The sequence below is a fragment of the Caretta caretta genome, chromosome 8 (assembly GCF_965140235.1).
Source record: "Caretta caretta isolate rCarCar2 chromosome 8, rCarCar1.hap1, whole genome shotgun sequence".
In the NCBI taxonomy this organism is placed as follows: Eukaryota; Metazoa; Chordata; order Testudines; family Cheloniidae; genus Caretta; species Caretta caretta.
This window is the reverse complement of record NC_134213.1, coordinates 79,388,405-79,413,455: the sequence shown is the minus strand read 5'-3', so window position 1 is coordinate 79,413,455 and position 25,051 is coordinate 79,388,405. Positions and strand designations below refer to the sequence as shown.

The 25,051-nt window shown below is 43.4% G+C and overlaps 1 protein-coding gene and 1 long non-coding RNA gene across 2 annotated transcripts; one reads left to right on the top strand and one right to left on the bottom strand.

The window, feature by feature from the left end:
* Positions 1 to 3,635: 3,635 nt before the first annotated feature.
* On the bottom strand, positions 3,636 to 11,981 carry LOC142073022 (uncharacterized). The gene is made up of 3 exons (XR_012669703.1): positions 11,384 to 11,981; positions 6,365 to 6,515; positions 3,636 to 4,493 (listed from the first exon to the last, which is right to left on the bottom strand). It is a non-coding gene; the product is annotated as an uncharacterized LOC142073022 (long non-coding RNA).
* A 1,742-nt stretch (positions 11,982 to 13,723) lies between these two features.
* Positions 13,724 to 17,180, top strand: CCN1 (cellular communication network factor 1). Its single transcript, XM_048862018.2, has 5 exons — positions 13,724 to 14,051; positions 14,348 to 14,561; positions 14,906 to 15,253; positions 15,405 to 15,607; positions 15,718 to 17,180. The coding sequence occupies exons 1-5, from the start codon at positions 13,989 to 13,991 to the stop codon at positions 16,015 to 16,017; spliced, it is 1,128 nt and encodes a 375-aa protein (XP_048717975.1). The 5' UTR covers positions 13,724 to 13,988; the 3' UTR covers positions 16,018 to 17,180.
* The last annotated feature ends 7,871 nt before the right edge of the window (positions 17,181 to 25,051 follow it).

Genomic DNA, 25,051 nt, shown 5'->3' with positions numbered 1-25,051 from the left:
AACATTCAAAATGCAAATGGCATCATCTTGAGAGTTTTACAAGTAAAATTCCTGTCACAAAGAGGACAGGGAATTAAGGAAGAGCAGACTTCAGCAAGCAAATTCTTAGCCAGCCCATCTTCTGAGTCCTAGAAATACTCTTGACCTGGGCTAATAAATTTCCCTAAGACATAGACATTCTCTTGGCCCTGATCCCAAGTTCACATAAGAAGCCATTTCATAGGCAAAGTTATTTATGGTTACTCAGCCCCCATAGTATTTTATCTGAGGTGGCATTATTAAAACCTCTACCACCACACACGCTACTGCATGAACTGGCTCTTTCTTTGCTTTATAGATTTGTAACTGAAAATCCAGTAAAATCCCATAAATATTGGGATGCTTCAGTGCCCTACAGTCAGACAAGAGCTGGCTGAGGAGAAAGCTCATTAGCATTGAAACGATGGTGACATGCAGATTGAGGCTGACAGTACATTCGTTTGTTAAGTCTCTTGTCATTATGCCAGCTGTCCCTGAGGAACGGACTATGTACTAACTATGCTGCCTTCAAAGTGTGTGATATTCAGGCAAGAGAAAATCTCTTGCCATAAAATCAAGAGAGAATCAAAAGTCCCTGCCAGGCCACTACACTAGCATTTCAACCTCTGGAGTCCATAGGCCAGTTTCTCTGATTCACTGCAGACTCTACATGCCTCTCTAGCAGCACGAATGGGTCATAAAGGCAGAGAATGGCACACTCACTGGGGAATATCTACAGGATCAGAGGTGCCCTAGGGAAATTCTCTTTCTGAAATCAATGAATTTCAGTGTGGGCCTGACGACTGCTGTTTGTAAATGTTCATATGGCTGAATTTTTGTTTGACTCGCTATTCACAAACAACTAATACTAAAAGGGTCTTAATGGCCTGAATTTAAACTTGGTTTCTAATTTAGTTTTGCAACCAAGTTTTTCTATTTTTCTACCAGTTCTATTCCTAAACAGCATATCTCTAGTAGTAAGATTAAGTCGGCGGCCTGTAACACCAGTGTACCTCTCCTCAGCATGGAGACATGGTGTCTGCCTCAGTTTCCCTCTGCTGGCACCATGCTTTCACAATGCAATCCTCTGCATTTTTCAGTTCTTCTGGTGCTCTGAGGTGGCTTGTAGTTGCATAATCCCAGGTTATGCCCTTTAACCAAAATTCTATGCAAACCCTTCACTTCCCAGGGATAACAATCCATCAATCCTTCCCTGCCTCAGTAATCCTTTAACAGCCCTTCTTTGGACTCAGAGTATTTCATCATCTCTTCCCCAGGACACAGCTTCCTTCAGCCTTTCTCCTTCTCAAGCAAGAGATTTCTGTACCACTTCTCTAGCTGACACTATCGGGGTGCAGGGAAATCCAGTCTCTCTCATCATCCCAGATTCCACCTCTAAGAACATAATAAGTGAAGCAGCTGTCTGCTTCGGCCTCTATGTTTGTTTCACTTATTACCAGGGCTACTTACCACAGTGGCTGGTTTGCCTTTTAGGCCTTCACTCTGGCCCCTTCCTAGGCAGTCTCCCACTGCTCCTTCCTAGACCTTCCCCAGGCCTCTTAAGGCTCAGCTCTTTACAGTCTCTGTTCCCAGGCCTCTAACACCCACACCTTGGATTGACCTGGAGATAGCTCTCCCAGACCAAGCCACAAGCTTGTCTCATATGGTGGCATCAACTTTTAAAGAACCCAGCACACTTGTTACAAAGCCTACAGCAAAAGCTAATTGTATTAGTCAAGGGTGGGGTTGCATCCAAGAACAGGAACAAACCCTGGGAGCCAGATTCTGCACTGTGTTTTTCAGGAGGTGCTCCACAGAAGGTGCAGGCCAGGGGTTGGGGTTAAGGGTGGCTTTATGACATGTTTGCACCTCCCTAATTCTGGGCTGATCCAGGAACACATGACAGGCTGGCACAGCTGCCTATGCGCTGCTCTAAAGCTCAGAATAGCTGCAGTGCAAAGCACTCCTGCCACTCCTTTTCCTGTCCTCAATTTGCCGATGGCATGCCCTGTGTTGGGGGCTGTGCAGAACGGCGGCATAGGGCTACCTATAGAAGGCTTACAACAGCCCTGAACTAGGGTACTCTCAGGAAACTGTTTTGGCCCCTTTATGCCACTGCAGTTGGACAGACACACTCCCCTGGAGTCCTATCAGGTAAGAAAAAAATAATCTGGTGGAGACTCCTGGCTTTACTCTTGTGCTGTGCTGACAGTTAAATTAAAAATATCACAATCCAGAATAACTGGCTATATTTGACCGCATACATCTTACCAATATCCAGACTCTAACAGACTCTTATTTCCAGCATTCACTTTCCATCATCAGGAGCCTCTCCAGCTAGGTCAGTCAGGCAGCTCAGCCTCAGAGACTGCTTTTATGCATTACCTTAATGAGCCTGGGTAACTAAGCTTAACAAATCCCCTGCTCTGATTAATTAGATCAGCAAGGAGGCCCAGTGGCTGTCCCTCAGCCCAGGGAAACTGCAGAGAAGAAGGGGTAGGACAGGACTAGGGACAGAGGAAGGAATGGCATTCCATGCACCCATTCTTCAAGAGCTCTCTAGAAAATCCACACACAGATTCCAAATCTCATTTACATGGATGTAAATTGGAAGCAATTCCATTGATTTCAACTGGGTAACTAAGAATATGCCTGTATAACTGAAATGAGAACCTGGCCCCCAGTTAAGATCTTGATTAAGGTTCAATACCAATCCTTACAAATCCCCTTGGATGTTCCTGGCTTTCTGAGCAACACTGCCAGTTGCCTATACATATCCCCAGTATTGTTTAAGCAGATGACAGAGGTTTGCCCTGCATGCTTTTGACTTGAGAGTGTTCTCCTGTAAAATGCTGAGAGACCTACCCACTCAGTCACATCCACCACATTTGCTCTTGCATACACATTCATTCTAGTGCTCTTTTTCTAAACTGGCAAGAGCTTTAACGATGTTGACTCACAGTTTTTAAGAAAATGCTGATAATATTCTAACTACCCAACTTGGGAGACTGGGCTCACAGCATTTAACCTGTAGAAAGGGGCAGTGTGGAGGACCAGAGGTGGTGGCTGATATTCCCCATCCTTTCCTTCCAGCTTCAGAGCACGAGCTCTTCAGGACGAGCAGCTCAGCAGCAGCTCTGTGCTCCCCCAAGCACAGGGGCTGTTATTCTGAATGTCCCTGACACAGGCCATGCAAGGTAGGGAAGACTTCTTCCTTCCTTCCCTAACCCCGCTAGCCACAATCTAGCTCCTTATTTTGAAAATATTTCAGGCCTCAAATGTAGGATTTGGGTTTCTAAAGGAAGCTTTTACACCAGCAAATATTAATAGAAACACTTCCATGATTTTTTTAAATGTCAGTGGAACACTTTTATTTTTTTAAACATTCCTCTGTGGGGCTTGCAAGCCAAACACTGCGGCCTTGTGCTAGTGCACAGAACTGACTATGAACAGATCAGTCTAGCTTCCCTGTCAAGCGGAATGAAGTCACAGCATAAATGAGTAAAAAGAAAAGGAGTACTTGTGGCACCTTAGAGACTAACCAATTTATTTGAGCATGAGCTTTCGTGAGCCACAGGCTCACGAAAGCTCATGCTCAAATAAATTGGTTAGTCTCTAAGGTGCCACAAGTACTCCTTTTCTTTTTGCGAATTTAGACTAACACGGCTGTTACTCTGAAGCATAAATGAGTAAAAGTAGATTTGTACATTAAACATTCCCCATTTTCAGCATGAATAATCTAAAAGTGTTTTAGTAACACAAACAAGGGGCATTTTAATCTAGGATTTTTATCTTGGCAATGTACTAGTAAAAATCTGATAGGTACATCCTGAAAATGCAAACTCCTCCTGCTCTGAGGCTACTCAGAGACAAATCTAAGGTTATGTCTGGTTAGTTTGCCAAATAAAGAGTTACAGGTGACAGAATCAGAGATATAGCTGAAACTCTCCTACCAAACCTTGCAGTGCAAAATTCAACAAATCGCTGCTAATCTGGAAAATCTGCCTCTCAGTTTAAGAGTAAAATCTGGAAGATCTGCCTCAGAGTTTTAATCTGGAAAATCTTCCTCTCACCTCTCTCCCTGGGCCCCTGAAATGCTCTGGATTCTTATGATTTTGCTGTCAATCCTTTTTATAGCTTCCTTCCCAGCACTGGATTTTTCATCCATTGAGAAAGGTGCAATAATTAAATAGGGATCCATTCTCCTCTACGTATGAATAACCTGCATATGGAAGCCAAATACAACAGTTAATTATGTTACAGTAATTGTGGTTCTTCAAGATGTTGTTGTCCCACTCCAGGTCTGCATGCACCTCATGTGTACGAGACTGTATTGTTTTGAATAGCAGTGTCATCAGGGCCACGCCTGTATTGTGCATGTCACTGTGACACCCTCCCTGCACCCCACCTGAGGATATAAGCGCTGCAACTGTCCTCAGTTCCACACGAATTCAGAATTCCAGATAAGGAGGATTCTGAAAAAGAAGAGATGGAGGATGAGTCATGGGGTCTATATGGTCAACATCTCAAAGAACCACAGTTGCTATGAGGTAAATAACCATTCTTTTTTTCTTTGAGTATGTGTCTGTGTGGATCCCATTCTAGGTGACTGATAAGCAATGCCGATGTGGCAAGTGGGACCAAGGAGTACCAACTGCCACTAACTAAACAGTCTGTAACACTGCCAGACAAAATTTTGCCCCTGGTCTTGCAGCCAGGTCAATGGCATAGTGTTTAACCAAAGTAAGGGATTATTCCATGTAACTGCCTTGTAAATTTCAGATATGGGGATGTTCCTGAAACACTCAGAGGATGCACTCTAGTCAAATGAGCTTTAATATTTGGAGAGAGAGCTGTACCTGCCTATGGACAGGTGCCATCCCTGAGTGCCTCCTTGTGGCGTGAGGTAGCCCTGCAGGTATCTGCCCTTATTCCCTCTTCGTTCCTTGCAATGACTTAGTCTCAGACCAGAACACTTAAACAAGATCCCCCCTTTGTGAGGTCTCATTCTATTCAGTCATTTCCAAAACACAGACTTTTTTAGTCCTAAGCCCTGCCATTCATTCTGGAGTCTGACAGCCCTCCTTGGGATCTGTGTTGGTTCAAGCCAGCTTCCACTCCTGGGCTGAGGAATCACACAGCCCTGTTTGGAATCTGAATTCATTCAGGCTCACTGCAGCCTTACACCAGCTTCTCCCCAGCTGGCCTCCTTTGTAACTCAGTCCCTTTCCTCCCTGGGCTGAGAGAGGTCAGCAGTTCTTCCCTTGCTCCTGTCCTCCCTGTTATGAGTAGGGGTCTACTTAAATCATGGAGAAATCACACATTTTACATGGGTTGGTCATGGCATAAATATCAAATTTCACAGCTGTGTTACAGATCCATGAAATTTACTACATGCCATGACCAATCCACAAAAAATGTGTGATTTCTCTGCAGCATTTTTCAAACTGGGGGCCCTGATCCAAAAGGAGGTTGCAAGTCCATTGTAGGGGGTCATGGTATTGCCACCCTTACTTCTGTGCTGCCCCTGGTGGTGCTGCCTGAAGCTGAGGGGTGGGAGAGCGGCAGTGGCTGGCCAGGCGCCCAGCTCTGAAGGCAACGCCGCTGCCAGCAGCAGAGAAGTAAGGGTAGCAATACCATGATATAGGCCGCACAGCCTGAGTGGGATCCACACAGATATGTTTGAAGAACGGTGAGTTTCAACTTGTGCAGTTTCTGATGAATTCTCCATCTGGGAGAGAGACTATGGCTTCCCCATCCAAGGAGAAGCCAGAAACCCACCCTTTTAACCCATGTCTCCGGAAATCAACAAAGAGCAAAGGGGCATCCATGTGGATGGCTCTTGCTTCCAATCTGTTGTCATACCCCACAGGGACCATGCTTCCACGATCTACTGTCTGTGTGAGGTGTGGGCTACACAGTTTAGAAGGGAAAGCTGCACAATTTAATATTGACTGCAACTGTCTTAGTCTCCCTGTTTTTTCTGTGGGGTTAGAAGGAGGAAATTAGCTCCCCCTCCAGTTCCATAGAACTGGAAGCCCATGATATCCTGGAAAGGAGTCAGTGGAAAGCTGTCATATCAAGAAATTGTTACCCATGGTTATTCTAGCAGCGTATCTAAAAGCCAAACTCCCCCTGCAGATGTGGAGGGCAGCATGGACCACATAGATACCCAATATATCAGAAAATACAGGCACAGACTACAGGAGAGCTGACAGGCTTGAGCCCAGCTAAAAGAAACAATAAGTTGATAGTGAGGGAGGGGAAAGTATAGATAGGAAACCCTGCACCCAGAAATTCTGAATTAACTGCACCAATCCAGGGAGTAAAATCTGAACCTACTTACATTTTAGATGTTGAGGCCTTCCTGCTACTCCGCTGCTCTGCCTGTATGTTGCTGTGCTTAATTTGCCCCACTGGATTAGCACCTCCTGTGAGTCACTGAGATGAACCATTGACCCTGGAAGAGCTGATTTTGTGCAGCAGGAACCAGCAGCCTGGCAGGAGCAGCAGAAGAGGCCCAATCTTTGTAAGTAAACATTAAAAAAGGAAAGGCTAGGGGGAGAAAGAACTGAAACAGGGCAAAGGAAACCAAAGAAGAGGGAACACATAGGAGGGGATGGGTAAAGGAAGATGAGAATGGGAAAGAGGAAATTAAAAACAGTACAAAAAGAATTGGGTTCTGGTTTTAATCAGAACCTTCCCAAAAGTTCACATAACTACAGCCTTTTGATGTTCTCCTTTCCAATTTTGGGTATGTACTTTCAATGGGACCAGCAACACCTGGGGAATATCTGTTCATAGCCCCAAAATCCCTGAAAATAGTCTTAAAAGACTGCAATCTTTAGGTAGGGAGATATACCCCTCCATTAATTTCCTTTTTGGTAAAGTTCCTGTGATGTGTCTTTCCATATTATTTATGAAAATATGTTTATGATATGAATATGACATAACTGAGCTATACTGTATGTCAGATGGCTCATGTGAGATATCATTGGAAAGGTTTTGATTTACTGAATGTGATTATCCAATTTGTATGCCTGTATCATTTCTGTATCTGAACTTAGGAATATTGACTATGTATCTGTATTTCAACAATGTAACTTTGGTTGATGCCCACTGCTAACAGTTCAGGTACAACAATGGAAAAGCCAGACAGGGCTGATGGCCCATCAGCAAGGACAATGGACTGTGAAAAGCTTGGCCTTCCTGTGGACGCTCTATACTGCCCCTGACTCATGGATGCTATAATCCTACAGAGTCAGGTGGTCTTGTCACCTGATACTAAAATATTACCTGGGACTTCTTGTAACTTTCCACTGTAAGGGAAGGGAGGTAAAACTAGGGAAACAAAGGACTCCTGCCTTATGCAAATCCTATTTAAGGGCAGGGAGTGAGGTAATCCAAGTCCTCAGTTCTCCCCTGCTACCTCACCCAAGATGACTCTTGGAAACAACTAAGACTGGACTGGGGGGAAGAACTGGACCTAGGCTGGAAGGGTGTCTGGCTATGAAGATTATTAGAACCACATTTAGGGTGAGAACTTACATGTAACCAGTTTCTTTCGTGTGTTAAGCTTAGTTTGTGTGCTGTTTTATTTTCTTAGTAATTTGCCTTGTTCTGTCTGCTACCTCCTTAACTACTTAAAATACACCTGTTATAGTTAATAAATTCATTTCTGGTTTACAATATAACCCAGTTTATATGATTTCTAACTGGGGGAGGAGGGGAACGAGAAATTGTGCATACCCTCCTCCACACTGAGGGAAGAGGCAAATTTCATATTATTTTGGGCTTGTACTCCAAAGGGGGGTGGACATCTGGGTGCCGTGGAAAGTCCCTTAAAATGAGTCTTCCCTGAGCTGATCTGCAGCTGGGTGTGGCCCTGCCTGTGTGTGTGTTAGAGGAGGTTTTAAGGCCTGGCTCAGCAAGACAGGTTAAAGGGGGCCCATGCTGACCGAACAGGTAGACTCAGTGGTATTTCAGCACATCAGGTGGCTCCCCAAGGGGTCCAATCCATCACAGTTTCATTGGAACTCTTTTCCCTGAAGAAATGAAAGTTTAGAATCTAGGCTCCTAAAGCACGGGTCCTAGGGAAATGCAAAGACAGGTGGCCTGTGAAATTAATGTTATATATACCCAGTAAATATATATAACTGTGAGTATAATCAGTTGTTCCAAATGCTTACTTTGGACTAAAAGGAGGCTGTAGAACCATATAAGCATAGGACTGAATGGGATGACTATAGGTCATCTAGTCCAGACCCCCTGCACTCAGCACAGGACTAAGTAATAACTAAGTAATAACATCCTGACAGATGTTTGTCTAACCTGTTCTTAAAAACCCTCCAATAATGGAGATTCCACAACCTCCCTAGGCAATTTGTTCAAGTGCTTAACTATCCTGACAGAAATTTTTTCCTAATGTCCAAACTAAACCTCCGTTGCTGCAATAAGCCCATTGCTTCTTGTCCTATTTTCAGAGGCTAAGAAGAATAATTTTCCATCCTCTTCCTTGTAACAACCTTTTATGTACTTGAAAACTGTTGTCATGTCCCCCCTCAGTCTTCTCTTCTCCATCATTGGAGGTTTTTAGGAACAGGTTAGACAAATACCTGTCAGGGATGGTCCAGATAATATTTAGTACTGCCTCAATGCAGCGAACTGGACAAGATGATCTACTGAGGTCCCTTCCAGTCCTACATTTCTATGATTCTATGATTTATCCTGGATAAAATTGTATCAGTCACAGATTCAACCACTCACAGGTTCAAAAGGAATTACAGATCTTCACATTAAAACATCTGAGGAGAATCATACACCCGCAAAGAAGGAAAACCTGGAATACTGGATAGCTCAGAGAGTTGGAAACAGGATAAGAAACCTTTCACCTGCAGGTCACCAACTGCAATTTTGCCAAGTCAGTAGGGATAGAAATGGTTAATGGAACCACCTAACGGTCATTGGTGACTCATGTGAATTAGCCGGTGATCTCAGGCCAATTATTAATGGGTAGTTATGCACATAAGAATGCCTATAATCACAAATAGCACTACTTGGTGACCTATTGTCAATATTGGGAGACAGTCAATGAGATGCATGGGAATAAAGAATTAATTACCCTTGCAACCCTGGTGTTTTTAGGTCAAGTTTTGAGGCAATTGATGGATAAGGGCAGAGAAGAGAAGGGAAGGGAAGCATTGCCTGCCACCACTCATGCTCAGGTAACATCTAATCTGTGAAGAGAAGGCCTGGCAGCCAACGCATCACTTTTCATGAGCCACACAAACACCATAGGAAAAACAAAAACAAATTTATGTCACTTGAATGAAATTGCAGCAAGGGAGATTTAGATTAGAATGAGAAGAAAATGGGGGCAAGAGTAAAAGGGTGAAACACCACATTAACCCCTTTGTGGCTACATTCAGCTGCAGGCTCTGAGCCATGGCAGAACGCGTATACTATACTCTTATAAATGACAACACTTCAAAGTATTTGGTGCTGCTAATCTAATCTATCAACATCGCTAAAGCACACATCTGGGGCAGCTGCTCACCTGCTTTTTTGCCCCCAGCAATGTATCAGGCACATGCACTGGAGCACAAGGAAGTGTAAATCCTTAAGAAAGAGAGAGAATAATCTGTTCTTTGAGACTGCACACCTGCCTTCTCTTCCCAACTCTCCTGAACTCCTCCAGGCACTGACCGATTACAGGATTAGCTACCCTTTTCCTTTCCCTTATGGAACCCTGAACAAAATGACTTCACAGATGAAAACAAAAACAAATACATAAAGTTGTGATTCTGTTATTCTAACCAAACCACAGCAAAACATTGGCCCAGAACCAAAATCCCTTGAGGGCATTGGGGAAATTTGGCCCCAGATCCAAACTTTGCACTGGTCCCTATCTCTATAATGGGTCAAAACAAAATCATCATCCAAATCCCCCATCCCACCCAAACTCTGAGGACTGTCAGATCCAAATGTGAACTTCATGGTTTGGGTCCATCTCTAAAACAATGTAAAACAAACGCAGCTGTTCAGTCCTATCCCTAACTTAATGTGGTTAACATGCCAGGGTGAACTGATGATATTCATTCTTGAGACACAACGGTCATCAATAAACTCTCCAGTGGAGGAAACCCCACAAGCCCCTCCCCCAGGCTCAGAAGGGAAGGATTGAAAACATGCCCACAGATTCTCCAGTGACCTGTATTTTTGGTATGCAGGTCAAGGACCCCTGATTTCCTCTTTCTAAAAGGATCTTGGTGGCTGCTGCTGCTGCTGCATCATCCCCATCATCGGATGGATGACGAAGCTCACAGGACTTTCACCAAATATGGAACTGAGCTGGAAACATCCTAAGTTTGTGCTGAAGTAAGACTCTGGCAACAGACTCTCTCTCCCTCATTGCAGAGCCTCAGCAAAGCCAGGGGCCAGTGCAGCCTGTTCCCTTCCAGCATGGGGCAGCAACACCTCCACAGCAGTGACAGCTCTGGGGGCTGCTGCTGCTGAGACTAGCTTCAGTGCAATGACAGCCACACAAATGCCTGTTTCTGTCTTCACATCCGTACTCTCCACATTCCCACCCTGGCACCATATGAAACATAACTGAAACGGGGAGACCATGAAAGAGCCTTTAAAGCAGAAATTCTTCCAGTAAAATACTTCCATTGAGCTGGAAAGCTTGTCTCTTCCACCAAGAGAAGTTGGTCCAATAAAAGATATTACCTCACCCACCTTGTCTCTCTTATAATTGTAAAGGCACTTTCAGAGGGGGTTGGGTGGGGGAGAATTATTTTATGCTTAAATTGGTCCCTTATGCCACCATTTTGGGTCAACAGATGGTTTCCTCATGTTACTTTATTTATCCAGGGTGATGGTGGTGGGGGTGTTAATGGGGAGGAGGGAGAATGGTCTCCAGGAGAATCAACAAAGATGGACTTTATCCATCAGCCCCTGGTCTATTCCTTGGGGGGGCAGTAGGGGGGTGGGGTGGCTGGAGCCAGTTAGAAAAGATACATGCTTGAAAAGTAAAACAAAACCACATATGTTTTGGAAACTGCACTGTAGGGTTCAGGCTGCCGCTCCAAGCCTCTGCTGAAGACAGTGGCCCTATTATATTGGCCCCTTTCTTGTGTTGCCTTCACCTCCCTGGCAGCAGAGTCCCCCCCACCACACCGCTCAGTCTAAAGCCAAGTCCAGGAGCAGGCACTCCCAAGACAACAACAAACCCCCTTTTCTGTGGCTCCAGCAAGGTACAACAAAGCTGCCTATTATTCCTGCTGTATTTAAAAAACCCCAAACACACACACACACATCCCCCAGCCCCCTAAACAGATTTAGCACTGGGAGCAACACTTACCCTGAAACATGTGCACAGTCCCTCAACCAGTCACCATGAAATGATCCTCTCTGTAACCCTTGCAGTGGTGGAAAGGAGCAGGCAACAAGACGTCTGGGCTTCTCTCCTTCTAGCAGCAGGGCTGGTGCTGCTTTCCCTCCCTAACTGCCCATCCTTTAGGAACAGCACACAGAGACACATACTGTTTGGAAATGCTAGGCAGACAGGTTAATCAGATCCCCCCTCCTCTGCCCATCCCCTCCCTCTCCACTTCTTCCCCACCACTTCTGGTTTCCAAGGGCATTGGAGGTTTTTGTCAAGTTTCTCCTCTGCTGTGGGTCTGCTCTTCCACCTTCAGTCGTTGAAGGCAACAAAAAAACAAATTTAGGAACCGTAATCTGTTTACAAAGAAAAAAAATCCTTGGAATGGGGATTTATTGAAATGCTGTTGGGTAGCAGACTAAACTACTTTGCTTTTTTCAATAAACGAGCAAGCTACAGTTGGCTCCTCCAGTGTAATTTCTACTAAATCATGATAGACAGATTGCGTGAAAAACAGGAATCCCAAAGAATTTCCTGCCCTGGGAACAGAAGTTAAGTCTATATTTAACACCATTTGAAGCTGTCAAGAATGCTTTGTGGTTGGATAACAGAGTAGAAAAATGTGAAAAATGCAGGCTACTGCTATACCAAATATGGAAATATTGTTACGTCTGGTGTCTGAATCACCATCTGGAAATACTTACAGCCATGAAACCTAAAAAACGCCACAACATAAGCTAGGAACTCTTCCCTTCCCCCCCCCGCCCCAACCCCAAATTTTTCGCTTAATGGAGGAATCCCTAAGTGAGTCTAACCTTACCGAGGATTACCAAAAACTTTTGTGATAAACACGACTGCAGAGGGATGTATGTGCTGCAGGGCCCGGGATTTTCTCCTAACTTGTTCCTGGCCTAAACACTAGACATCTAAAGCACTCAAAGGTTTATCTCTGAAATAACAACCCCAATAACAAATGACTGGATTAATGTAAACTTGGTATGTAGAGAATATATTAAAAGCTTTAAAAACGTCTATGTATGAGTATTCCTATACAAAAGTAACATGGTCAATCTTTGAATGTTCACCCCTCCAGGGTTAACCTATAGTTTAGGCAGATGTTTATTTTAATTGCTTATCACTGTATGCTGCAGTGAAGGTCATAGAGAGGTCAATATTCCATAGAAACTTAAGGTTTGTTATTCTGCCCTCCTAAAGTATGTAGGCAGAATAAAATAGCAACGAGGCTAGTAAACTCTATATAATAATTTAAAAGGTTCCTTTTAATCAATTTCAAAATCCAGATTTTAAAATAATTCTAAACCAAGGAGCAACTTTCTTGCAGCGACTTCAACTTTAAAGATTACAAATTAGAGAGAGCTCAGTACAGCAGTTTCTTCATTTTTCCGAGGAATAGTATATATAAAAGAGTTGTCTGATTTACCCTTCCTAGGGCAAGGCTTAGGATAAGAACATGTAGCAGAGTTATTTGCATTTCCAAATTCTGATCTTTAAAAAAAAGTACACCACCTGGGGGTGAGGGCCGAGCAAGGTCAGTTTATTATATATGTACTGGGTCTGTAAAGAAGTAGCCAGCTTTTTAACTGTGATTCTTCAAAGTCACTGCACTTGAGAACCTCCACCTTCCATGATTATAACAAAAGTGGGAACCTCTCAAAGCAAAAAGCTAGGGGAAGACCTTTTAATGGAACGTTGCCAGATACTAGGGAGCCATTTATTGTGTTTCTTTCCCATTCATAAATATTTAAAAGTAAGCCATCAGGGCATTAGTTTGAAATACACACCCTCACTCACACACTGGATCAAAGTTTTTTAGCCTCGATAGGAACGTGCATAATTTCAGCAACAGATTTGTGCTGCTTTTCCTGACCCCCCCATCACCAAATATTTCAGAGTGAAATTCAGTCGTACAGAACTTACTTAATAAACACACAGGGAGTATCTATATACAGCGTTTCCCAGCCTGAAAACTCGGAACATACTTTTTTTTTTTTAAAAAAGAACTTCCTAAAATGCATTTCCCACATGATCATAAAAGATCCTTAAAGGGAGGATTATTTAAATGATCGTTTCAAGTGTTGGGATTAGGGGGGAAGGAGGGTGTAGAACTACTTTATTGAGACCAAAAAAAAAAAAAAAAAAGGTGCAATTTAGACAGGGAGGAGCTTGGACGCAAACCGCGCCAAGAAACATTCCTGAGATGCTTTGGAATTCTGGATGCTTTAGCATTCTGGAACGCTCAACGTCAGTGCAGCTGCAACACGCGGCGGCATCAGCGCTGTATATAAGGAGTGGCTCCCTCAGTGCCGCCTCAGACTGCAAAGGGACCCCCGAGAAGCGGAGGATCCAGGCAGCAGCCTGTTATCTTTCCTGCTCTTCTCAGAAAAGAAGAAAACGTAGCAGCACACGCTTTCACAGCCCTTTAGGATTTAGACTCCTCTCTCTACAGGCACAAGAAGAGATCCACTCAGCCTGTCGTCTTGAAAGCCGCAGGGAACGTTTTAGGCTCTCTCTCTACTCTAGTTTATTTTAGCTGTACTAGGAAAACAGTTTTCCTTCGCTAACAATGAACTACCAAACCACCAGCTATTTCTTTCTGGCTGTTGCCTTCCTCCACTTATTCAGGCTGGTAAGTTTGCGTTTGCATGTAACTTTGTTTGGGATCGTAGGGCTTCGAGGGATTTTTTTTTTTAAAGCTGTTTGCCATTTTTTGGTCACTTTCCTGCCGCGAAATATACCCGCGGAAAGTCGACCGCCTGGGTGTATGTGTTGTGAAGGCATAAACTGGGAGCGTCGCTAACTCCTAGGTGCGGACCAGCGCTGCTGTCCGTACCATGGGGCTGTTGTAAGTCTCGGGTTTGTCTCTCTGTGCATGGGCCATTTAGCGCATACACTCATCGGCTTTTAATGTGCTTCGTTCCTTAGGCGCTTTCCGCCTGCCCGGCCGCCTGCCAGTGCCCTCTGGAGGTGCCCAAATGTGCCCCGGGAGTCGGTCTGGTTCTGGACGGCTGCGGCTGCTGTAAAGTCTGCGCTAAACAACTCAACGAGGACTGCAGTAAGACCCAGCCTTGTGATCACACCAAGGGGCTGGAATGCAATTTCGGCGCCAGTACCACGGCTCAGAAGGGGATCTGCAGAGGTAAGAGGCATGTGGTTTGGCTCCTTTAAAAATAATAATAGTCCCCGTAGTGCCCAAGTTTAGTAATTTTGAGTCCATGTATGGTTATGCTTTGTTGTTGGTAGCTTGGCAGAAAGGCATATGACTTCAGCAGTCTGGAATGCAATTCAGTATGTCTGGGCTCCGCTAAACGCGCATAAGGAAAAGTGATTCCTGACTAACTTATTGTTCTAGCCTAGAGTCTCTAGGGGATTGTAGGGAACTTTACCATAACTCGAATCTAGCAGAGCAGCAAATATGCATGCGTTTAAAAGAGCGGATCTCACCTCTAACTCCCTTCTTTCTCTCTTTATGAATCTCTGCAGCACAATCCGAGGGGAGACCATGTGAATATAACTCAAAAATCTACCAGAATGGTGAAAGTTTCCAGCCCAACTGTAAACACCAGTGCACATGCATAGATGGAGCTGTGGGCTGCATCCCGCTCTGCCCACAAGAACTCTCTCTCCCTAACCTGGGCTGTGCCAACCCAAGGCTGGTTAAAGTCCCTGGCCAGTGCTGTGAAGAATGGGTCTGTGATGAGACCAAAGATGCTCCTGAGGAGTTGGAAGGTTTCTTCAACAAAGAATTTGGTCTGGATGCTTCAGAAGGTGAATTAACCAGGAACAACGAGCTGATTGCCGTTGTGAAAGGAGGACTAAAAATGCTACCTGGTGAGTAAGGCTATTGGGCATATTCTGTATTGGGAGGGGATATTTTAATACAAGGAGTATAGTGCTTTGCTGTACTCCTCATTGAGAAGAGGTACCAAGATGTATGAGAAACTTTATGCAAAGTTCTTCTTCTTCTCCTCCTCCTTTCTAGTCTTTGGATCTGAGCCATACAGCCGATCTTTTGAGAGTTTCAAATGCATTGTGCAGACAACTTCATGGTCCCAGTGTTCAAAGACTTGTGGAACTGGTATCTCTACCAGGATCACCAATGATAATCCTGATTGTAGACTAATCAAAGAGACCAGGATATGTGAAGTGCGGCCATGTGAACAGCCCAGTTATGGTTCCCTAAAGGTAAATACAGATCTCTGATAGCCCCCTTTTTTTCCCCCCCAGATGGGTCTGGGTGGAAGGTGGATGTTACAAAGAAAACTTTTGCTAATAATATTTCCTCTTCCATACAGAAGGGAAAGAAATGCACCAAGACCAAGAAGTCACAAGCCCCAATGAAGTTTACTTATGCTGGATGTTCTAGTGTGAAGAAGTATCGCCCCAAATACTGTGGCTCCTGTGTGGATGGAAGATGCTGTACCCCCCATCAGACCAGGACCGTCAAGATCAGGTTCCGTTGTGATGATGGAGAAACTTTCACTAAGAATGTAATGATGATCCAGTCTTGCAAATGCAACTACAACTGTCCACATGCAAATGAAGCTTACCCCTATTACAGACTGTTCAATGACATTCACAAATTTAGGGACTAAATTGTGATGGGGGTGGGGATTTATCAGAATTCTGAAGTAACAAGTGATGGAGAAAAGAACTCTGTGGAAATGGTGCCATTTGAGGGCAACATTGAGATACTACTACAAGAGGACCCTGTGCAACTGGACACTAATGCAACAGAGATTTAAGCATACTTAAAGCTTCATAGAATTGGAGCAACTTTATTGCTTCTTTTTGGAGCACCTTACCTTAATCATGTGCTGTTTTCTGTTTGTAACTGATCAGATAAATGTTTGTTCTGGTTATGAAAACTTTAAAAACTGTTCAGTTTTAACACTATGCTTTTTTTTATTTTTTTCCAAACATGCGTTGGAAGATACATTCCTTCCTGAGGTGGGCACTTTAGAGAGCTCACTGGTGGCAGCTATTATGTACCAACTATAGTTTAATTGCAAACAGAAATCAGTTGTTTTAAAGCTGAGTATTTTATTTATCAAAATGTAGCTTTTTTTTTTTTTGAACCCCCCCCATTCCCCCCGTAATACTGGAATAAATTGTAAATGGTTTTAATTTTATATTCAATGAATTAAAAGAATTTATTTATGGATTTAATCATTTAATAAAGAAATATTTACCTAAGTTTACTCTTAGTAGAAAATTTTGACAGGTAATAGACAATTTGGCTAAACGTGGAAGCTTTCTGTAGCAGAAGCTTGAACTTCTGCAAACTCAGTTCCTCTGAAACCTAAAACAAGCTCTACCTTGGAACTAATCATGACTGATAGACTTTAAAATTATTAGTTCGGGGGAAAAAATTGCTCTACACAAAGTGCAGTCCCCTATTTACTAAAACAGATGAAAACTACTTAGTAGATTTAAGATCAAATCTCTAAAATAGAGATTGCTTTGTTCATTACATTGTCAAAATATTCAAATTATCCTGAAATTTGCAACAGAGTGTGTTTAATTAGAATGTATACATGCACCACAATGTTGAATGGTGGGTTGGAAGAGTTAGCCAGGGCTCACGTTACTTTGTATAGTTGCTTCTTGAAAATTAATACATTTATGTGGAAAAAGAATGTTTCCTTGAGTCTGTAGGAGGTAGTTTGCTTTCACTAAAATGAGCTTGAAGCAATGACTTGTGTTAATCCTAATAACCCAGTGATTAAAAGTAAACATGCTGTTAACAGGAGAAGAATGTGAAGAATTTCAAGTACTTTTCCAATAGTTAAGGCCAGCTTCTCTCCCTTTCCCTTCCTCCCCTTTTTAAATATAATTAAACTATATTTTGTAGATGTTAATTAAGTTTGATTATCAGTGTGGTCAAAGGGCAGATGACTAGGATATGTGAAGAAAAACACTTTTTTTTACTAAGGCTATAAGAAGCTGAGGAAGTCTGCATCAATGTTTGTACTAATGCAGGCTGCTACAAGCTGCACTATAGACAGGACTGACAATAAAACTATGATAGCGTAGATTTCTCTGTCATTTCTACCCTCTTGTCATCAATACGGCCCTCTAGCAAAATATTTCACTATATTCTTAAAGTAAATTATTTTCAAAAAGCTGATGTGGGTGTTTGTTTCCATAGTCATAGAATATGGTCACTGTGAGTGGCACCAGAAAAGACACGCATCAGTAGTCTGGTGTTATAATTTAGGTTTAAGGTAACTTCCATTAAGGTTAGACATAAATACTATCACCAAATAAATGGCCAAAGGTCTCAGAACTTCACTGTTCAGCAGCGAATGCCTCACCTGAAAAATTATAACTTGGTATTTTCTGCTCAGTCAGGTTTTCCCCCTCAAGGCATTAAAACTTTAGCTTGTATTGGAATTTACCACCTGGCCCCCAGTCTTACCTATACCTAAACTTGTCTGTATAATATTTGCTGACAGAAAAAGTATGGAATTCAGTGAGGCACTTTTGTTGGGCTCCCATTTAAATCTAGCAACAAAGGGTGTATACATCAGGATGTAGACTGTACATAGCTCATGCCTGGGGTATTGCCAACAAACTAACTCTTGCTGAGAGTTCACCATTTGTATGTGCTGGTTTATTGGATAGAGGGAATGAAAAGGGCATGTCCTCCACAGACACGTACACAGTAGCTGTATTTTCATTCCTAGCCACCCCTAGTTTTAGTTTGTGACTGTACCTTTAGTTTATTGTATTTTATTCAATACATTCAATATTAAAAGTTAATCAGAGTGAATTAGGGTCCTTTTAAAAAACACACATAATGGCACTTCCAACTCTCATAAAGCAGGGTAGTAGTCATGCCCCAGAAAGAATGACATGCTTTTGGCCTTTAATACTTTACAAGTTATGGGCCTAATCCTGTAAGCCTTACTAAGAGCAGTCTTCCTGAAGTCAAGGAGTAAGGATTGCAGAAACAGAATGGGAAGCAAGATATACTAAATGTAATTATCCTGTTAAAAAGAAAAGGTGAAATTCTGGCCCCACAGAAGTCAAAGGCAAATCTCCCAAAGTCAAAATTTCATACAGAGTGTGTGTGTGTGTGTGTAGAACAGGGATCAGTAATAACAGAATTAACTATATTCTACACAGCTGTGAAATGGAAATAGCAGAGAAATAAAAATACTAAACCCCACAAAGTTTGATACTGTAAATTTCACCTCCCACTTATTTTTCATCTGCAGCTTCTATGAAACTCTCCATCCCCTCAATTACCTCAACAGAAAACCATGCACTTTGTACATAAAAACGGGAAACAGTATACTCATGATGTAAATGGCAGGGGTTACAACTAAATTCTGTATGCATTATTATAATTTTATTTATTGAGCAAAAGAAAGCACTGAATCCCCCTTCAAGATATATTATTCCTTTCCTGATAGAGGGATACTAAAGCAGATCTATGGTCTGCTTTTTATAGGTACTGGGGACCTTGCACCGTTCACGCCAAAGGGAGCTGTGGGTGCTCAACACTTCTGAAAAATAGGACATTAAATATTTCACCCCTCCCCACCCCAAACAATACAAAACCAAACCATCCTATACAAAGCAGAGCTTCCTATAACCAGGGCCAGATTCCATGAACTCCAGTAAAGACTTTGATATGCCAATCTATTCACCTGGAAAGAACTTATTACCATAATGAGCACCACTATGCATCCAAAAGATTGAAGGAATCCAATATTCTAACAATTGTTGTATTCTATGTGCTTGTAAGTATCTGGGCTGTATTTTAATACCCCCACCGACCCTGAGCAACAAAATTAAGGAAGGTATTCAAGTTCCCTTATTTGATGCCTGATTCGGGGAGGGAGCAGAGAGAGAACAAGTAACACTAGCCAGGAAGTTGAATTCAAGAATTATAGTCAACCATCTCTGTTGGAATGCCTCTAAAATTCTATCACAGACTACCTGATAGGGAGCAGATGTATGTAGATGTTCACTTCAATCATTAACCTAACACAGACCAATTCCCTGATCACCTTTATTTCCATGGAGCAGCTTCAGAAACAGGACCATAGCAATGCAATCCCACAGTGGTGGGTCAGTGGCCCTAACAGCACTTGCTACGGTTGTCTGGCGCTCCCCATTATAAGACCCTGCTTTCAGTTGCTTATAACTTTGCTAAACTTTAAATGTTGGGGCTGAAATTTTCCATGCTGGGTGTCTGTTCCAGCGTTATTTTTTGGTTTTTTTGGAGGGGTGGTGGTAGTGTGAGGGTTGTGTGTGTGTGGGAATTTTAGCGAAAACACATAATCCATTTCTGAAAACATGACTATGGAAAAATACATTGTTTTACCCATGTTAAAAAAAAAATTCTAGTGGCCTTCTTTGATAATCTATAAGCAAACCCGTACCATAGAGAAGGGACTTGACATTTGGGACAAGGATGTGTCTTTTGCTGTCCCTGTGAAATTCTGCCCACATTAGGTGAAGTTATATGCATTTAAACAATTGCAGTGTGCATATGTGCACAGAGACTTAAGATTTTAGCAGCCAAATTCCCCAAATATTTTGTTCACACAGGGCATGCTTCAGCCTGGGGCTGAGCAGGACTTTACCTGTAATTGCAGCTCTGGGCTGCTGCAGGTTGTTCTGGATCCTGAACTAAGAGCAGGGAGCCTCTCTCTCTCCTGTGCTCTCAATGACCTTCCTGCTGGGCCCAGGTAGAGTGGAGGAGGAAGCTGCTTCAGTCAAATGTAGAGGTAGCAAGAATCAAACCTGTTGGAGGGTGGGAGAGTAGATTGGGCCAAAGAGAATGGGGATGATACAGAACCGGAGACTGGGAGTTCGGGCAGGGGTAGTGACTGGGACTGCCTGGGCCAGGAGACTAGGAGAGGGAGTGGGGGGACACAGTGGTATTAGGATGGGGAGTTTTGAGGGGTGAGCCTTGGACTTGGTGGGCAAGGAAACTGGAACAAAGATGAAAAGCCTGAGAAGTAGAGACTGGGACAGCCTAGGTAAGGAGAATGGGACGAGGAACCAGAAGTGGGGAAGAGACAGGGTTGGGTTGGGTTGAAACATAGGAGTCTGTAGCCATTGAAGCACACTCCTCTGAAGAGCCTGAAATGGAACCTAAGATTTCTCAGGCCTATACCCACAAAGGGACTTAGGCATTCCAACCTAAAAAATCACAGGAACACTGCAATTCACAAACCTAAGTTAGGCTCCCTATACAATTAATGGGGAGAGCTAGGTGCCTACGAATGCAATCTACGAAAGCCAGCATGCTAAGCAGGGAGCTGCCTAAACTAGCCAATGGGAGACCCTGATGACAAGGGTGTGTTTTAAGCCCCACCCCTTTCATTGAGATGGGCAACTAAGGCCAGCTACAGAAAAGCACCTAGCTGCACTAGCTATCCATGAATAGGAATCTGCTGCTTGTAGTCAGGAGGCTTAGGCACTTAAGTATTTCTTGCAGGAATTAATTAGATGCCTGCATTGCACCACATAAAATATCTGGAGAAGCTGGTGCTGCTGCTGTCAACTTCAGAGCTGTTAGCCCAGTGGTTAGGGCACTTGCCTGGAATGTGGGAAACCAGGTTTAATTACCCCTCTCTGCAGGAGGGGGAGAAAGGATTGCAACAGGGGGGTCTCCACATCTCAGGAGAGTGCCACTGACCACTGGGCTACAGGATATTCTGATGGGAGGGCTCCCTCAGTCTCTCCTGTTGATGCTGTTCTATTGTGGATTAAGTCATTGGAGCAGGGGAACTAGACCCAGGGTCTCCCACCTCTCAGGGGTGCCCTAACTACTGGACTGTAGAGTCATTCCTCTCTGACCCAATGACTGTTCCATTGTGGATAAAACACTTAAATAATCATTGGGTCAGAGAAAGAGAGCACCTGAGAATTACTGCATAGTCCAGTGGGTAGAGCACTCTCCTCAGAATGGTGGATCCCGTTCCAATCCTTTCTTCCCCCCGGGGCGCAGAATTAAGCGTGTATTAATTGAAAATGTTTAGCTACTAGTTAGTACAGAGGTGAAATAGTTTCCCAAGGAAAACACAATTCCTATCTTGGCTCACATTTGGAGGGTTCACAGTGCAGCCACTGAAGCTGAAAACTTGTCTCTGTAAATGAAAACTTGACAATTTAAATGTGTCATAGGAGCTGGATATTGAGAGGGCCAGCTACGGACTGTAGGCTGGGAGTTTGAGATCCCTGCCTAGACAAAACAGCTGAGAGTGTGTTAGCTGGGGTGTATTTGGGTTTGACGTGTCCCCTCCCTATGCTGAACCCACTGGCCATGATCCAGCAGAGCACTTAAGACTATGTGTACATTTAAGCACATGAGTCGTCCCACTGATTTAAAAGGGTGTATGTGTGTGCCTGAAGTTAAGTACATGCTTAAATGCTCAGCACCTTGCAGGATAAAGCCCTTTGGGTGGAGCTACTGTTTGGTCTGCCTCACATCTGCATTTAATACTGACATGTCACAGCTCTTCACCTTTATTCATGTTTTCACTTATTAAATATTCACATAAAAGGATGAAATGTAAAGAGATCAGGAGGGAAACAACACATGGCTAACTTTGAACACACCGCCAAGAACATTGCCACAGGTGTGGAAATCATGAACAGAGGAAGCAAGTGGAGCTGTAATGACAGGTTGGTATCTATAATATATTAATCTCAAGAGGCGCTGGTTCTGGGTTAAGCCTCTACCTGATAAATTATTGAAAGAATTAAACATCCAGTTACATCTACAAAGACCATAAAAAAGCAAATGCTAAAAAAGGGATAGCTAATGTCTGGACTATGATGATGAACTGAGATTACTATAACTGAAGAGATGAGCCTTTTATATGAACAACTTCAATATATATATACACACATACATGTATGTATGTAACTTCATCCACAACTGAAATGCGCAATGTTGGAGAACACTTCAATCTCTTTTGGCCACTTGATTACAGACCTAAAAGTGGCAATTCTTCAACAAAAAAACTTCAAAAACAGACTCCAACGAGAGACTGCTGAATTGGAATTAATTTGCAAACTGGATACAATTAACTTAGGCTTGAATAGAGACTGGGAGTGGATGGGTCATTACACAAAGTAAAACTATTTCCCCATGTTTATTCCCCCCTCAACCGCCCCACTGTTCCTCAGACATTCTTGTCAGCTGCTGGAAATGGCCCACCTTGATTATCACTACAAAAGGTCCCCCCGCACCCCCATCCCCGACTCTCCTGCTGGTAATAGCTCACCTTAAGTGATCACTCTCGTTACAGTGTGTATGGTAACACCCATTGTTTCATGTTCTCTGTGTATATAAATCTCCCCACTGTATTTTCCACTGAATGCATCTGATGAAGTGAGCTGTAGCTCACGAAAGCTTATGCTCAAATAAATTGGTTAGTCTCTAAGGTGCCACAAGTACTCCTTTTCTTTTTGCGAATACAGACTAACACGGCTGCTACTCTGAAATGTTTTTATGTTTTTTAGGTGGAGATGAAGGACAGTTTCTCTAATTCACATTATAGGGGAATTTTTTAAGGTAGCCACATGTAATTACCCAGAATGGAATATGGCTAGGTGATAAATGTTAACTTATCTTTTTGTAAACAGCACAATGGGATTTTTAATAACACGTGCACAGGTATTCCATTTTTAATCTCATCTCAAAACACCAGCAGTTCCTTCTAGCACTATGTTGGGGACACTGGCTCAGTACAAGATTAGAAGCAAACCATGAAACCTACTGAGTCAGAGAAATCACTTGCTCCAACACCTGTGATTTCCTTGGAGATCTAACACTCCAAGTACTGACTAAGTCTGACCCATTTAGCTTATGAAAGATGACAGAATCGCAGTTTGAGATGGTCTGGCTGGAAAACCAAGACATTTGTTAATGAGAATTTAAGATAGAAAAACTATTTCTTCTACAACTCTGCCCTTCCCTGCCCACTTCTGCTCTCAGGTGTACTGGAGCAATCCCATGAAAGCCAATAGGGATGCATGGGTGTAGTTGGGAGCAGAAATTAGCGTGAAGCTTATTAAGAAGATACAGATTAAAATTTAAACATAAAAATGTCAGGAGAATCTCAGTGAAGTTTCTAACACCATCCCACGCAGCCATCTCTCCACCACGCACACCAGCTTTAATTCTGCCCCCGTTTGTGCACAGCACACACAATATGGGCCATCTGGGGAGAGTGGGTAAGTTCCTGGCCTGTAATAGGAGTCTGAGGCTATGTCAACACTGGATGCTTCGTTCAGCAGAGCGTAGAGCATGTACTCAGGTAGCCCCACTAGCAAGGGGTTCAGCAGCAATGTAGATGGTAAGGCACAACTTAGGTGAGTAGAGGGTGTGGGTATGTTCCCAAGTATATACCTTACATGACTTTACTCACCCAAGCTGTGCCTTCCCTTCTACACTGCTATTTTTAGTCAAGTAGTGCCCTGCTGCCGGAGCCTTTCTCCACCGCAGGGAAAAGGAGCTGTCAGCTGGGACGCTGTCAGCTCTTTTCTGCTGTAGCTTTTCACTACTGGAGGGAAAGATTCTGGCAGCCCCCATTGCTGTAGCCTTTCACCATTGCAGGTAAGGACTCCAGCAGTGGGGAGGCAGCAGGTAAAGTCTCCACCATCTTCTCACTTCTCATCTTCAGCATTGCAGGTAAAGACTTCGACAGTGGGGAAAGGCTTCTGCTGGGTGGTGGGGGAGAGAGAGGGAGCAAAAGCTCCTCACTGTAGTGAAAGGCTCTAGCGGCAGGGAGTTGCTGAAGCCTTTCCCCGCTACCAAGCCCCTGCTACAGCCATTCGGCGATATGTATAGCTATACACCAGAGTGTGGATGCAGATTGCTTTTCACTGACGTGTGTAGCTACATCTACCCTATATGCCACCAAAAGTGGTGTATTGTGCAGACATAGCCTGGGTCTGAGTACAGGGTCCATTTTAAATTGATGGGTGGAAACACATTAGGCCTGATGCTCAGTCATTCTATTCCTGTGTGAGAGTCAGGGATAGAGGGAGGGCAGGGAGTGGAACATACAGTTGTAAGGACCCCTTTGCAAGCCCCATATTCTGGGATTGTGCAGGGACCTGCCCAGCACCGGTGAGAATTAGTGCAGCTTCAGGGTTGGTCTAACTTACACTCTGTTCCATATTGCTCCCTATGAGAACACATGTGAATTCATCTTCACAGAAAGCCTCCCCATTAGGTTCTCATTAGCACAGCCATCTGCTTATCCTACTTATAAGTGCAGCTCACAGAGCTGAATCTTTTCAGTGAGAGACTGGAATAAAAGTTTGCTTCACAACTCCAAACCATTCTGCTATACAGATGGCACAAAATGAGATGACCACGCAGCAGCTACTGTTGCAATCCTCCATACCACTTATGGAGCAGTCCCAGATGCCCAAACCAGCAGAAGCCCCTCTTTTGATTGAGCACAGGGATCATTCAGTCTACTGACTGCCTGAAAGCTGTTAAGACAGTTAACAAGGGTGCAAATCAATATTAACTGTGATGCTGGAAGAGCCCTCAGCATTCCAATGAAAAGGAAAATAAACATATACTGGAAAACACCTTCTAACACTTAACAGGCAGAAGTAGTAGTTATATGTATATATATAGAT

Bases quoted from the DNA above. Each gene is read 5' to 3' on its own strand.
- CCN1 (XM_048862018.2), top strand. From the start codon at position 13,989: ATGAACTACCAAACCACCAGCTATTTCTTTCTGGCTGTTGCCTTCCTC. The intron at 14,562-14,905 runs GTAAGAGGCATG...GAATCTCTGCAG, and splicing joins TCAGAAGGGGATCTGCAGAG to CACAATCCGAGGGGAGACCA. The intron at 15,254-15,404 runs GTGAGTAAGGCT...CCTCCTTTCTAG, and splicing joins AGGACTAAAAATGCTACCTG to TCTTTGGATCTGAGCCATAC.